A 15,225-nucleotide genomic window follows, 5' to 3' on the forward strand; every position below is an offset into this window, starting at 1 on the left:
CTTCAGGACCAAACCTGAGAGCCAGTGTGGGACCTGGGCTTTGCTGAATCAGTTGAGGGGGAGACAAACGCTTGTGTGTGTTTGGGACAGAAGAACCCAGTGTCCCCCAAACAGGCAGGCTGGCATAAGTGGGTGCCCTGTTTCCTGTCTTTCTGTTGACTTCAGCAGAGTTACACCTGATTTACACCAATATAAATGAGAACCAGACACGTATCCAAAGCATGCATTTATTATTACACTCTTTCTTTCCCCTTTCTCTACTGTGTTAGGTATCTGCTCTCTGCACTTGCTGCTTTTCTCCAGTCTCTGCTGTTTTCACCCAGCATTTTTCAGTGATGTGTTTGTTTTCCTCCTCTCTGCTCCCATGTCTTTGCTCTGCTGGGTGACTGTACCACTCTTGCAACGCTGAGGTTTCAACAGAGTGTCTGGTTGTGCAGTATCTGGTTGGGAGTGAAATTAAACAATGTGATTGTCAGTGCTGCTCAAATCCCATATCCCGTAGGGTAAAATCCACCCTTGTGCACAGGCTTACGTGTCACCAGGGCTTCTGTTTCTCCCCAGCTGCCATGGGCATGCAGTTGTGACACCTGCCACCTGGGCTAGGCTGGGAGGGTTTCTTGTCCACATTCTCACAGTCACATGCAGAGACCTGCTGGGCCCCAGCTCTGCTCTCCTCTTGTCCTGTCTCCTAACCTGAGAGAGAGCACCTTCTCTTGCAGAGAGAGCAGAATGTCTTGGGAGAGGCCCTGTGCCTCGCTGTTCCCTCCAGTGTGGCTGTCATGGGTGCTGGATCTCCACTGGGGATTGATGCATTTGCTCTGACATCTTTGCTTTCCCTTTTGCAGCCAGGTCTGCTTGTTCCTGAAGCGAGGAGCCAACCAGCACGCAGTGGATGAGGATGGGCAGGACCCTCTCAGCATTGCAGTCCAGGCGGCCAATGCAGACATAGTCACCTTGTAAGTGTGACCCCAATCTCCCGTTGCTTGCACAAGGGGAGGCTGACAGGTGGATTTAGGATGGAGAGCAATAGGAGATCCATGCCAGGTAGCAAAAGTTACTAAAACCTTCCTCCTCTTTCTCCTTTTAGGCTGCGTCTGGCTCGGATGAATGAGGAAATGAGAGAAGCTGAGGGCCCCTTTGGACAACCAGGTCAATATCCCAGCAACAGCCCCACTGAGCTCCAGTACAGGAAGTGTATACAGGAGTTCATCAGCCTTAATATAGATGAGTGTTAGTGACAACTCCCTCCCCTGCCTCCCCTTTCCATCTTGAGTGGGCTGAATTTAGGGAAGCCCATGGAGCCCCACCCTTGGCATATTGGTGTTTCTTGCAGATTGGCCTCGTTCTGATGCCTACGGCAGATAGGTCAAGCTCCGCACAGGAGGGAGAGGGGCCTTTCTGGCTAGTGTATAATTGTCACGCTTGACTACAGGATGGTTATTTTCACGTAGGAGCTTATTCAGGGCGTACCACAGACTGTGGCTCGTGGGTTTGGGTGTGCAGTGAGTGCACGAGACTGGAGCTTAGTGTAAAAGAAATAAAAAGAAAATCCTGTAACGCCAGAAGAAAATCACCAACGCTACAAGTGAATGCTGTGTTCAGAACCTGTTGTCTATCTCCAGTGGTCTAGATTGACCGTACCCTGAATTACCGTGTGAACAAAGTTTGTTTGGGAAGGATTCCCTTGCTGGAGCCCTCTCTTACCAACGGTGGTCAGCAACTTGAAATGCTCGTTGTCCATAGGATGACCACAACGTTTGGAAGCTGCTGGGTCTGGTCAGAATGCTAAAGCCTGGACTCAGTCTGGAACAGGCCAACTGGGGGTGATGGTCCTTTGCTACAGAAGGACACGATAGAAGGGGTAGGAACGAGAGACCTTACATGCTCTCAGGTTTATACCAGCAAAGCTCCCTTTTTTTAGCTGGTGGTAGCTAGCTGGTCAAAGCCATAGCTCATCTGCTTCCCGGACTAGGATACGATCTGTTGAGTGTAACGGAAGCAGCCGTGCACATTTTTTGAGGTTAGGAGAGGCTCGTCGCTGGCGATGGGCGTTGTGCCAGGGAACAGAAATCAAATCAGGCTCCCACCGCCTGAGTGGCTACCTGCAAACATTAACGTGAGCATCTGGGGTTTTTTCCCTGGTCACTTCAGATTTCCTACTTAGCGTTTCTGTGAAAGGGATTTCTACTTGCATGCATGTTGCTAAATGCTGTCGTCCTTCGTGGTGATGCATGCGAGCAGGGCATCTCCACAGCAGAGCCGGGGAATCCAGGTTTCCTTGATCCCGCTGATCAGTGGGACAGTTTTTGTGTGGTTCTGTTTCCTTTTTTTGCTGGAGTGGGGACCTGCTCTTTACTGGGAGCACTTTGGTTCTTTTTTTATGGGCTGTGTTTTTGGGGCACTCGTGGTGTCTCTGCAGAGACATGGTGCCCGTGCTGTAATTTCTTTGGAGGGCTTAAGAGATCAGGTGTAAAATTGGCTGCCCTCTGCCTCTGACTGTGAATTACCATGCAAAGCCTGGCTGTGCCTCTCCATGAGCCCAGGCCTGTAAAGTGCTGAGTGCCCTCACCTGCCTTTTTTTTGGAGTCAGTGGTGTCTAGGGGCTCTTAGTGCTTCACAGGAAGAGCTTGGGATTGCGGAGGATCCGGATCTGAATGAGGAACACAAGAAGCCAGGAAGATGCCCCTAGTTCCTGTCCCCTCTGTGAGGTTAGCTGTGATACACTACAACACTTTCCTCCTCCCATGACTTACTACTTCACTAAAAGCCTTTCTCTGTATGCCAGCTCCTCTCAGGTTGCTGCCCAGGGTAACGCACAGGATCTGCTGGTCGCTCTTGGCCCTTGGATGCTACACACGTCAGCAGCCACTGTGCCAGTCAGTGCTATACCACCAACACTGCAATAGCAAAGGAACTCCTTCCCCCTTTCAGCTTAAGAGCTGGATCCTGCTCTGTTGGAAGGCAATGAAAGTGTTGCCACTGGATCATTGGAGGCTCGCTAGGATTTGGGCCACCCGCTTCCTGGGTTTCTACTGGTCTCATGGCTTCTTTCCTGTCTTCCCTTTGGGATCATGGGATGCCCATGCCCTGTTCTTATCTCAGTTACACCCACGTGCTATACATTCAGAATAACCCTGTGGATGCTGCTTTGACCAAACTTTGAATCTGGACAAAAACAAGCCAAGCCCTCGTTCAGACTCTTGTCCTGCACTATATCTTCTCCATCTGCGCATTCATCCTTGGGTCACAGGGCACAAGAGACCACATCTATGCTCTTTATGTAACAAGGCTGGATTACTTGACCCTTCAGCCTTTATGTATTCCTGATAACTTCCTGCCATTTGCCTTTGGTGGGGCCCAGAGTATATAGCTTGCCACCTGCACTATCCCCTTGAATCACTCAGCGCCCAGTCTTGGCAAGCCAAGCAATCCTTTCTCCCTCAGGACTTTTTCGTGGGTCAGCATTGAGCAAAGGCTTTGCAATGGGCTTCTGGACCATAGCAGAGGCCACAGGCCACAGACTTTACTATTCCATACTGAGACATCACGCCCACTGGCTTCACCGGGACTGCATGCAGCATTGTGTGTGGTCACTGGTTACCACTGCAGTTCAGAGAAAGGGCATCGGTACGTAGGCCTGTAATTCGTGGTGCTAAATGCTTTCCTTCATTTGCCATCTGCTCTGCCCTCAGTTCAAGACAAGCTCGGACTTGCTTTCTGTTCAGTACGGTGCCAAAGGTTTTATTCAGCACTCCTCCACCAAGGAAATCATCTTTCCTCTCCAAAACACTTTGGGCCAGATTCCTCTCCACTGACTTGACATCTAACTGGACTAGGATGCGCAAGTGCAATCCTATCCCACCCTGCATAAACCCTTGAAAATCCATTACCACATCTGCTTTTGTAACGTGCCGTCATCTTAGCCTTAAGACTGAGTCACAAACAGCAGCAAGGAGGACCCACCCACCTCCTGTATTCATTGATTTTCAGGGACTCAAGAAGGGTAGAAGAGGGATGGTATCTGACCCTGTAAACATCAGCTGATCCATAAAACAGGCAGGCCCCTTTGAACTCGATATGACTCTTTCCTCTGACACTTCCTCCTTAGTAGCCTGAGTCTGCTCCCATTGATACCAGTGGGACTTCCGCTGTTGACTCCAGCGTGAGTAAGATCAGGAGCTTGTTGAGCAAACCATGGACTCACTGCCCCTCAGCCTGGAAGTCTCTGCTTGAAAAGAGACTCCTTTCTGCAGAGCTTTTATGCTGTAAGGGGCTGCCCAGCTGCCTCCCTGCTCTTCACCGTACAGTGAAAGAATATGAATTGCAGACCACTTTGCCCCCCACGCAGCAAGCCACACACTTAACTTCAGCAGGAGTACTGGCACACCTGTCCTGAGTCTTCTAGCCCAATCTCGCAAAGCGCTTACGGACTCAGCGTGCGCAGGATAAAGCAGGATCCACCCATAGGTAGTCAAAAACCTGCTGCGTTTCTTGAGCTAGGAACTAGGAGGCCCCTCTGCAGCTCAGGCTAGTTGATCATCCCATCCCATTTGAAAGACCAATCTGCACCATTTCAGACATATCTCCGCCGGGACGTGGTTTTCCCCAAGCCATGTCTTCCTCCAGAAAAAGACAATACTGAATCAAAACCAGGACGTGTCAGGGTGCTTCAAAAGCTTGGAAAAGGAATAAGAAACATCTTAGTAGGAAACATTCCTGCTCTTGCTCAGCATTCACAAAACTCATCCCGGTAGTGAAATGGCTCTCTCATGTAGTACATGTTAAATGGCCCCGATCAGCTTTCCAACTCTTTGACAGGAGTTGGAAATATATTGGTAGATCCTTTCTATAAACCAGTCAGAACCGAAGGCGAGGCTTCCAATCCAGGCCATTTTATTTCACAGTCAGCGTTCCCGACTCATGAGAACAATATAGAAACTCTGTACAGTTTGGCACATATAAGCTCGGATTCTTTCACTGCCGAGGTACATGCGGTTAAAGAATATGTAAATACTGAAGCAAAAAGCAGTGCGTCTGTCAAGACAATTTATCTATTTAAAATGTATTGGTACTTTATTTAGATTCAATGTATAAAGCAACTTTGTGCACTTTTCCTACTTACAGTATTGGGGGTTTTTTTTATGTTCTTTTGTTATGGATTTTGTGCTGTCTTTTTTAATTGGTGAAATTTGTTAAGTATTTAATTTATTATTGATACGCCCAGAGGACTAGTGCAATTTTTATTCAGTATGGTTTGGCTGTATTTAATGTCAGGATTTTTTTTTAACGTGGCTAGGGCTTTTTTTTTTTTTTTTTTTAAATCCACCTCTTCTCTCCCCCCGCCCCGTCTTTTTTTTCTTTTCCTTTTCTTTTTTTTCCCATTACATGCATTGTGAGGCACATGACGCCTTGCAGCTTGAAAGACAGTATAACACTAAACAAATCCTTGAGTTTCTAAAACAAAAAGTTCTCCAGGAAAAAGAAATGTCTAAGAGGCATTTATCAATTTTTTCCCCATGTTTATGTATTTATTTTTTGGAGTGTGTGTGTGTGTGTGTGTGTGTGTGCGTGCGTGCGTGCGTGTGTGTATGCACAAATTTGGAGATTTGGGAGGGTCAGGGCAGAGGGAAAATTGTACATAAAGTTTGTTTTCAGCAAAGCAAAAGGCCAGTCAGGCAACAGGGAAGTCTAGACATTAAGTCACTTAGGTTCCTTTCTTCTTTAAATAGGGATGTATTTCTCTGTGTTGTACAATCCTGTTGGCACTATCTAATGCCAAAATTTCTCCCTTTTCGTTCTTCCTTATAACTCTTCTTTCCAAAGACGTTACATGTTACCTAATACCTACCTGACAGTAACTTGGTTGCAACTGCAATTAATATTCATTAATAGATTTGCCTTTGTCTAGAAAGCAACATCCCAAGTATCGTGTACATGAAGGTGGGCCCTAAACCTAAGCCTGGATTTGAAGACTCTCAGGCTTTTTTGATGTATTTTAGGTCTGAAGCATGTTTTGCCGATTAGCCCATCCTTATAATGGGACAAACCAAAACTGTGGTTCAACAGGGGGTCGGACTTGATGATCTACTCAGGTCCCTTCCGACTCTAGAAACTATGAAACAGTTTTGCCTCTGGGGCCCATCTCTAATTCCCAACTGGGTGGAAGCAATGGGCTGGGAGGTTGTGAAGTTGCTCGCTGCGTAAACCGATGTAAATTTTTATCTAAACCAGAGAAATTATTCCCCTATATTACTTCAATATTTATTACAAAAGGTAATGGGGATATTCTGGGTCTCTGGCACTTGCATTCCTTGCAGTAATCGTGTAAAGAGGAAAAATTCAGAAATGCTGATGCTTGCAGAGAAAGCGATTCAATGAGCTGAGGCTAAGAAGGTGAGATGCTGCGAGATTTGCAGCAGCTCAGCCTGGTGATCATTGGCATTATTTATGCGAGAGGTGAAATATGGAAACTCATAAAGAAATGGATTGGAAAGCAAGAGGTGCAATACCCCCAGCTGAATCGATGCAGCCGTGGCTGTCTACTCCCAGCTGGGAGTGACACGTGGCTCCAGAGGGTCCCTGCTCTGCACCCCCTGGGCAGAATTGCTTTCAACCAAAGGCAAAACAAGAAGACTGAGCAGACTCAAGTGAGCTTCAGTCGCTGATCAGCTGATGCCCAACTTGTGCGTGTGAATGGATGCGTGTGCGGGGTGACGTGACGTTGGCGGGTGTGACAGCAGGGAAAGGGGACCAAACGGGGCGAGGGAGGGAGAGTGGGAGTGTGAAAGGATAGGGAAAAAAATAAAAATAGAAACCAAAATACAGAGTGCTGTTTCCATAGGAACGTGATGCATATCAGTCAAAGCCCTGAAGTCTGCCGTTGCTTCCTCACTGCATTACGGACGGTTAGCCTGGGGGAAAGGCTCGCATGATGCTCAGTGAATAGGCAGTGGGAAAATGGGGCAGCCGGGCACAGCCAGGTATTCGAGGGCGGGGTGGGCAGGGGGAAATCCAAAGGCAGCTCCCCTGGTTCCTAAACGTGGCAGAGTCCTGGCTGCGACGGCGTAGGGGCCCTTAGCAAATGTATGGGTGGCTGGGAAGGTCGGCCACGCTAGCGGGCCTCCAGCACCACAGATGCAGCTCAGCTCAGCACCTTCGCGGTAGCTAGACAGAAATGGTTTATAATTCGTAGGTCCCGTGCTCCACTAGGTCGCATTGCGGGAGGTGGCAGGCCTCCCCTTTCAGCTCCATCAACCCCCATTTGTATAAAACCATCTCAGTTGGTGTCCATTTATAGCATTCATCAAGCAGCACCTGAATGTTACTGTGCGTCTTCCCAGTCCTGTGACTCCTCTGTGTCGGACCCATGGCCGTAGATGAGGCAGGCGGGAATTACAGGGGAATCGGCTTTTGTCGTGGCAAGCGTAGGCAAGCTGGCAGCAACGACCGAGGGCCTGCGAGCCACTGGTGAAAAAGCAAAGCCGAGCTGGCTTCTTTCCGGGTCCCATCACTTCCTATCTAAACAGCACCGAAAGAAAGAGGCTCTCTCAGCCAAGTCGAAGCTGCTAGATGTGGTTGTTTTATAGGCTCCGTAAGCGCGAAGGGCCGGGGCTGCCGTACAAGGGACTTGCACTTGCTGTAAATACGCTCTAGCATATTAACCTCCTTCACTTGCCTGCTTTCAGTACAAACTTTGTAACACTTTTTTTTATTTCCCCTTTGCCTATACAATCTGTACTGAGTATAACTATGGAACTGAATATTCTGTATGTTATGATCTTTGTACAATTTTAAAACCGTCGCCATGGTGTCTGCTTTTACTCTCTCCTCCCCCCCTCTATTGTCTCTTGAAACACTGTTAATAAAAATCTAGATAAACTCCTTGCCTCTTTCTGCTTGGGCTTGTTTTATTTATGGTGGGTCTCTTGCCTTATTTTCTGCATTAGCTGTGTCTAGGATATAGTACCCCCTTTCAACCTCCGATTTTTCCACTGCAGCCCATGCCCTGAGTTGTGTCAGCAAATAGGACGAAAGAAAGGCACATAAATATTCTGCATGATGCCTCCATGGCACGGTCCTATGATAACATCATGGTTTTAAGGGGCTTGAGAGGAACACTGGGTCAAAGATGACAGGCTCAAAATATCCCCAACAAAGTCTTTTCAAAGTACTTATTTAACTTATCCAGCAGAGGATCAGCCCCTGTAAAAGGACAACGCAGATAAACCCTGCTTTCCTACCCCCAGGCTGGTGCCCTGAGCCATTGTGCTGTTGCCTTCTGTTTTCCATCAGATAACGTAATTGCAGGTACCTTTGGTAAAACTCATCCTGACCTCCTGCGTTTCATCACGCTTAGAGGGGGCTAGGGTGGTGTGGGCGCTACGGCGCACAGTCGACAGCCCAGAGGATGCAGGTTTGAGACAGTAACAGCAGCAGTCATGGCACGGCCATGTCCGATCCCAGTGAACCCGTGAAAAAAGAAGGAAGGATCATTCTTAGAGCAGCTGGAGCCAAGTTGCACTTGTATCTTCACTTCCCCCAGGAGGGCAAATAGATCTCTAAAAACGGTGCTCATAGCAGTCAGGCTGGATGAGTGGATTTATGCAGAAGGATCCTGCAGTTGGATATTGGAAAGATCTTTAGGCTTATCAGATCCACCATGATCCCTGAATGGCTCGATCCCTTGCCAGCACAGCTGAAGTGCTTCAGATGCAGCACTTCGGACGGTCCAGTGGTCAGGACACTAGCATAGGACTTGGGAAATCTGCCTTCAAGGTCTGTGCTGTGTCATGGTGTATAAATCACTCACTCCTCTGGGTATCAGCTCCCCATTTATAGAATGGGGAAACTAGACTTCCCTATGTGATAGGGGTGTTTTGAGGATAAGTGTGTTGAAGACTGAGAAATGCTCAGATAATTATAAAGACATTATGCCAAAAAATGGGAGCATCTGAGTGCCTAGGGAAGGTATAGTTAACCTGTGGAATTGAGTGGACCCTGTGGAATATTACTGACCTGGATAATTTTGCAGTTTGCAAAAGCATGAGTTGTCTAAATGAATAAGAATAGATAGATACATAAATAGATATGGACATGTGGGCATGATTCAATTAGCAATGCAGTCCATGGGAACGGTTCCTTGGATTTCACTGGGAAATATCTATGGAGAACTGAGCTCCTGGTTTCAAGGTGATCGCGAACAAGGTGCAATTTCACCCCGAAGCATACTCAGTTCCCATGCTTTTCCTGGATTGCATCACTAGCTGTGGGAGAAAGCATCATGCAGCAGAAGTCTTTTCCAGGACCCTCCTCTTTGGTTTTTAGTGATAGGCTGTCCTGGAGTCCTGATGTGAACTGAGCTGTTGGAAATCATTTCTTCTCGGTTCATGTGCAGGGGGCAGGAAGAAATGTCCCCCTTTGAGATAAAACCTGGCAGGATCAGGTGCGTTAGAGGAGTGAAGCGTTTTCCTCAGAAGCATCTATCACTGTTTTTTGTTGGTGACAGGCTACCAGACCAGATGGGTCGCTGGTCTGGTCTGATGTGGCAACTCCTGTGCTAGCGATGACAGAATGTTCTTTCCAAGACATCTGCCAGGATGTGCTGAAATTGGAAGTCACCGCTCCTTGGTTTGCCCCAGGGTCCATGCAGAGAAACACCATCTGCTACCAGGGAGGAGCACAGGGAGCCTGATGCCTCCTGCCTTGCCCATCACGAGGTTGTTCGTGCCCGTGCCAAATGCCTGCTCAAGGCTGTCATTCTGCTTTGGCAGGAGTCTTGCACACCTCTGCACGAGTACCAATGATAGGACACAAGGTGCAAGGGGAATCTGGACTTCGGGGAACTCAAAATAGGAAGTGGCTGCAGCTAACTCAGGACTTGGCAGGGAGAGTAAATGCTAACTCCAAGGTCTTTTTTTGCTTGGGTTGTTTTGGAAGCTGCTTGGTACTTCCCAAAAAAAGGGTCTGTTGGGATGTTAGTGATGGCTTCCTAGAGCTCAGAGGAAGGATCTGTGCCATCCAGAGCCCTGGCATGGCTAAGAATAGCCTGGGAGGTGCTCTAAATTATGTCAGCTGACTACAGTCTCGTAGGACTATAAACCACCTGCACATTGCCTGAGACCTCAGCCACATTCCCTCTTTGACCCCTCCACCACACTTGTATCACAGCTAAGTGGGGGCTGGAGAGGTAGTAAAGGCCAGCACCTGCACCGCTTGAGAGCTCCTGGGTGTGGAGGGACTTCTCCCCTGATCCAATCTGGCCACCTTCCAGCCCGTTAGTGATAGTCAGGCAATACTTAGCAGATGCAACTGGGAAAATGGCTGATTGCAGCAGTTTCTTGCTTGAATATGTTTGTCCAGTAGCTCTGTGTGTTTTGCTGTGACGCTGATCTGTTCCCCGCCAAAGGAATAAAGACCATGAAGACAGAGCAGACTCCGAATAGGATTTTTAGGCCTCTGCAGAATGCACTCCTCAGACGTTCCTGCCGAGGAGTGATAGTCTCCCATGCTCTCAACTATTGCTCCTGAAATGCAGCATCTGTTCCAAAGTCTCTCTTATCCCCTTGTCGCTCTCTAACCCATCATCACAGGATCTCTGCAGCACAGTCTTCTGATTAGCTGCTGAACAGTTTGCAGATTGACTGTTCTCCTGAAGCTGGGTTTTTTTTGGCCATTCTGGCTCCAAGGACTCAGCTGATACAATGCCTCCCTTGTTATTACCACACATACTCAGTGCATTAGCGTCTCCTTTCCAAGAAAAGTGACCCCAGCCACTTAAAGAGTTAGTTATTTTCCTATGAAGAAAATAAAAGATTATGTTGCCTCTAGGTGAGGAGGGGGAAATGGCTGCCTTCCTTGCTTCCTTCCTTCCTTCCTTCCAGGGCAGGCACTTTTGCTGAGTGGGATGGAAGAAATAAAAAAGATTATTGGTAGCAGCCACTTTATCCAAGGTCAGTGCTCACCCTGCTGTTTAAGGGGATGCAAACAAGACAGAAACTGTAGCTGGGTCTGGGCAGTGACTTTGGAGACTTCATGGTAAATGAGAATGCAGCACAATCAGAAGTGATTTCAGAGGAGCTATGTCAAGCTACCCCAGGCCCTTAAACTGTTGTACTTGGTATTTATTATATGGTCTGTTATGCTGAAGGCAGCACGGTCTATTCAGTACCAGGCATGAAAAAAATATGTTCATAGTACCTGTTAACCAGTGGCAGTGCAAAACAGTCCAAATCTGGCTGAAAATGAAGCCCACATTATAGTTACAGTTCACTATTGGTATTGCTGACTGTGTTTAGGGGATGGACTGCATGACTCTGTGAGGTCCCTTCCAGCCCTACTTTCCTATGATCCCAGTTAGGGAGGACAATCCCTTTGTGCTGGGTGCTTTACAAAGAGCAAGGAGGCAGCCTCTGCCCCGAAGAGCTCTCGGTCTCGGTAAACATATAATGCTAACCAGGGCATTTCTGAAGAAATGAGCAACCTCAGTGCCACGTTCCCTCCCCATTGTCATATGCTCAAGCCCTCACCTCCAAGCAGCTCTGGAAAGCACGGCTGCTCTATCAATCAGTTTGTATTCAGGATCCCAGGAGCCCTCCCCCACTACAGAGAAAGATGGACCCCACTGAGGCCTGAGGATGTGATGATGAGCTAGTGGTTGATAGTGTCACTCCTGACCAGCTGCTGGAAACTTAAATATGAACCAAGCCACTAGTTTGTCTCTCTATGCTACATGGGTGCACGACGGAGCAAGGAGACAAGAACCTTTTGCCCAATTCCTTTTAATTGCCCCCCAACGCCACTCCATACTGTGACTGACCACTGTCTTGGTCTATCCCCCTGTAAGGGGTTAGCCACTCTCAGAAAGGCCGGGGTAGGCTGGCTCCTGATTCAACCACTACCTGGTGGAGCTGGCCTGGCTGAAAGAGGAGTGCACGCTGTACCTCCCGAAGGGACGTAGCAGCTGGTGCCGCTCACCAGCAAGTGCTGCGTGGGATTTATGTCTCTAGGTGCTCTGGCTTGAGTGGGTGCAGGTTGGCCTGACTTCTGAATGCCACTGAGTGGCTGGAAGCCAGGGTCAAGCCTTACCTAAATCAGCACAATTAAACAAACACTGCCATTGTCAAGGTAGGAAATGGCCAGAAGGGGGGACATCCCCTGTGCCAGGCCACAGCAAGATGGCACAGCTCCCTGTTGCAGTGACACTGCTGTGAGCTCACTGGGCCCATGGGAAGTACCTTATGAGGAGGGGACCAGGGGAGACCCTATCATTTCCCCTTGGGACATTGCTATGCCATGCATGGAACATAGTGGCTTGGTCTAGGCCAAAATTGTCCCACCAGACGGAGCAAAGGACATGCAAGTCCTGGGATTGCTAACGGGATGTGGGCGCCTAATGATTCTTCTGGGATGGTGGTGCAGAATCTGTGCACCATGCGGGGCTTTAAGGGTTGCTGAGGGAATACCCATGTTTTACCTCCTGAGTTGCAAATGTGACTGTGGTCCTGCCTTGGTGCTGCCATTTGACAGCTGTGGTGTACATGGACTGAAATGCCCTCTGTCCCAACAACCTCTGTCCAGTCCAGCAACCAAAAGAGAGGTTAAGGACAGTGAGTAATCTACTACCTTATTGCTGATCCCTGTACATCACAGAGACATGCAATGGCAGAGCCAGTAGTGGGAAATTTATGCTCCTCTGTGATATGCTGGGGAGTAGTATGGGACATCAAGGCACAAGGTGGCCCATCTGGCTCCTTTCACTTGCCCAGCTGCCTCCTGGCTCCAGGGTCTAAACACTTAAAAGAATGGGCAAGGCATTAGGAAGGGGAATGTTTCCAAAATTATTTGAGAAGCAAGAGTCCCCCGATGCAACGTGGGCTTAGCCAGCTTTAGAAACAAACCATTACAAAACACAAGCTTGTGACTATTCCTGCAGGACTAAGAGCCAGGACTCCTGGACTCTATTTTTTTCTCTCGTGGACTTTGTCTTGAAACATTGAGAGGTCATTCTCAATTTCCCATATCCCTCCAGCTCAAGTGTCTGGTTGTCAGACACACTGAGCACATCATGTTCCAGGCATGGAAGCCATCAGAGGAAGAGAAGGGATAAACCTGGAGCCTAACTTGTCTCCTGTGTATTTCTGCAGGAGATGCAACGTACCTTGACATCTTCCGGGAGTTTTCGCACATGGCATCCAACAATCCCGAAAAACTCAACCGGAGGAGCTTACACTTCAGCCACTCCTGCAGATAGTGCCTTCCCTCCCCTTGAGGGTCCTTCTGCTGGAGCTACCAAAGCTCTGCGAGCGCGCACAGCGGGGAGCTGGCTGGCGAGGTGGGCCAGGTCGCTTGGGCTCAGCTGCTGAAGGAAGGGCTGGAAATCTGCCTCCCTGAACCAACACGCACTTACAGAGCACGCAGCGTTTTTATTCTGGTGCTGGCTCTTGTATCCTCATCCCAGACCAAAGAGCGTGACTGGTACAAATCAACAGCCAGGATAGCGCCGTAAAGAGCCAAGTTAACCAGGAGAAAATAATCCCCTTTTTTGAGTATTTTTTTCTTTTTTTTGCAATTCTTTCCCTCTGAACTCAGTCCTCCAGGCCTCTTCAGACCAAGCACCGACTTCATGCAACAAGATTTGGCTTTTCTCTTGTTCATTTATTAAGAGAAAGATTCCCCCATCTGCAACTAAAAATACAGTGGGGCCCAGGAGAGTCTTATTAGCCCAGAGGACTCAAAAGCCCTGTTTCTTCAGAATACATGAATCCCTTCACTGCCAACTTCTGCGGTAGCTTTGGGGTATCCATGCTGGTGAAGGAGGCAGGCAGGAGAGCAATAAATGGCTGCAAATGGTCTTTGGCACTGGTGAAAAGTTCCGTGCTTAGCAGCAAGAAAGTCAGTCATATTTTGTATCAGCCCAGAGGAAGCCAAATAGTCTTCCCCTCTACTAATGGACTCATTCCAGGAATGATATTCCTGCCAGGTGGATTTCATATTCAAATAGTTTCAGTCTCGAGTCAATGCAGTGCTCCAGTCACGTAGCGACCACGGGATATTGGCTCTCCTGTCGGCAGACTCCAGAAGGAAGGCTAAAGCAGTTGCCAAACAAAAGCAGTCGATGGTTGTGCCTGTTTTGGAGAGCAAGCGTTTCTTATCTGTATTGCCCATGTATTGCATTTGTACACAAAAGGGTTCTTAGTACCCCCCCCCCCCCGGGGCTTGCCTACAGTGTGGGAAGATTTTCCTGCCTGAGGAAGGAGTGAATGTATCCTCTCAACACTCCCCCCTTGGGAATCATCCATGCGAATCTCTATGAAACCCATTTGGGATAGACTCAGATTGTTACTCCCCCAAACGAAGTTAGTAGCAGGGCAGTTTGCAAGCACAAGTGGCAGAGGATGCTGGGTCGTAGGGTTAAGCTGGCTGTGGTGAAGGTGCATGCCTTCATTTTTATGGTATTAGAGAAATGATCAATCGGGCCGAACGGGAAACCGGATTCCACCTCAACACGGCTTTCTATGCCTACATGACAGTGTGGTTAAATGGCTGGAGCATGTGAGGAGGACTCAGTGGCCATGAGATCTCTGCTGGACTCTGCCTCCAGTCTGCTGTGTGACCTGGACATGTCACCTCACTTTTCAGTTTACCGTCTCTGTTGCAATACCTCCGCTGGAAAGTGCGGTTGAACTATTAATATCATCCTCATCTGAAAACTGAATCTGGGCCTTGCCTTCCTTAAAAAGCTTTATATCCCCTCCTTGATGTGCACCTCCATGTTAGGAGAGCTGTACTTTTTCTGTAAGGCAGGGCTTTCATTACTATTTCTTTACCTGTAATATTATTTCATACTTACGAACAGTTATGTGTGGACTATACCGGTATAGGCACCATGACGTATAAAAGCATAATGTCTGCGTGATGTATATAAACCATGTTTACATGCTGAAATGTAATATATCATATGGCAGAAGAAATGTATTTTTTAAATAAGATGGGAATGGAAGAGTCTGGCATATGAACTACAAATAAAGGCTTGAGGTAGGTCTTTTTCTTTGGAAACCATGTGCCTACCCTCCTTCTTTCCAACCTTAGACCTTTATCAAACCCACTGAGTGTTTCCGTCTGAGAAGGGTTATCAAGTGAGATTTATGGCTGGGGGAGAGGAGAGCCAAATGAATTCCCTTCTAAGGAAATGCTCAGCTCCCATCTATTTTGGGGTACCTTTTTATC

At 48.1% G+C, this 15,225-nt stretch overlaps 1 protein-coding gene across 1 annotated transcript in view; it reads left to right on the top strand.

The window, feature by feature from the left end:
• ACAP3 (ArfGAP with coiled-coil, ankyrin repeat and PH domains 3) overlaps positions 1–15,054 on the top strand; it is a 101,351-nt gene extending 86,297 nt beyond the window's left edge. The window contains exons 25-27 of the mRNA XM_019541740.1: positions 846–956; positions 1,088–1,149; positions 13,143–15,054. Coding sequence (XP_019397285.1) covers positions 846–956; positions 1,088–1,149; positions 13,143–13,249 — 280 coding nt within the window. The 3' untranslated portion in view covers positions 13,250–15,054. The remainder of the gene's footprint in view (positions 1–845; positions 957–1,087; positions 1,150–13,142) is intronic.
• The last annotated feature ends 171 nt before the right edge of the window (positions 15,055–15,225 follow it).

This window comes from Crocodylus porosus, unplaced genomic scaffold (genome assembly GCF_001723895.1).
Source record: "Crocodylus porosus isolate Cpor-Errol unplaced genomic scaffold, CroPor_comp1, whole genome shotgun sequence".
Lineage (NCBI taxonomy): Eukaryota > Metazoa > Chordata > Crocodylia > Crocodylidae > Crocodylus > Crocodylus porosus.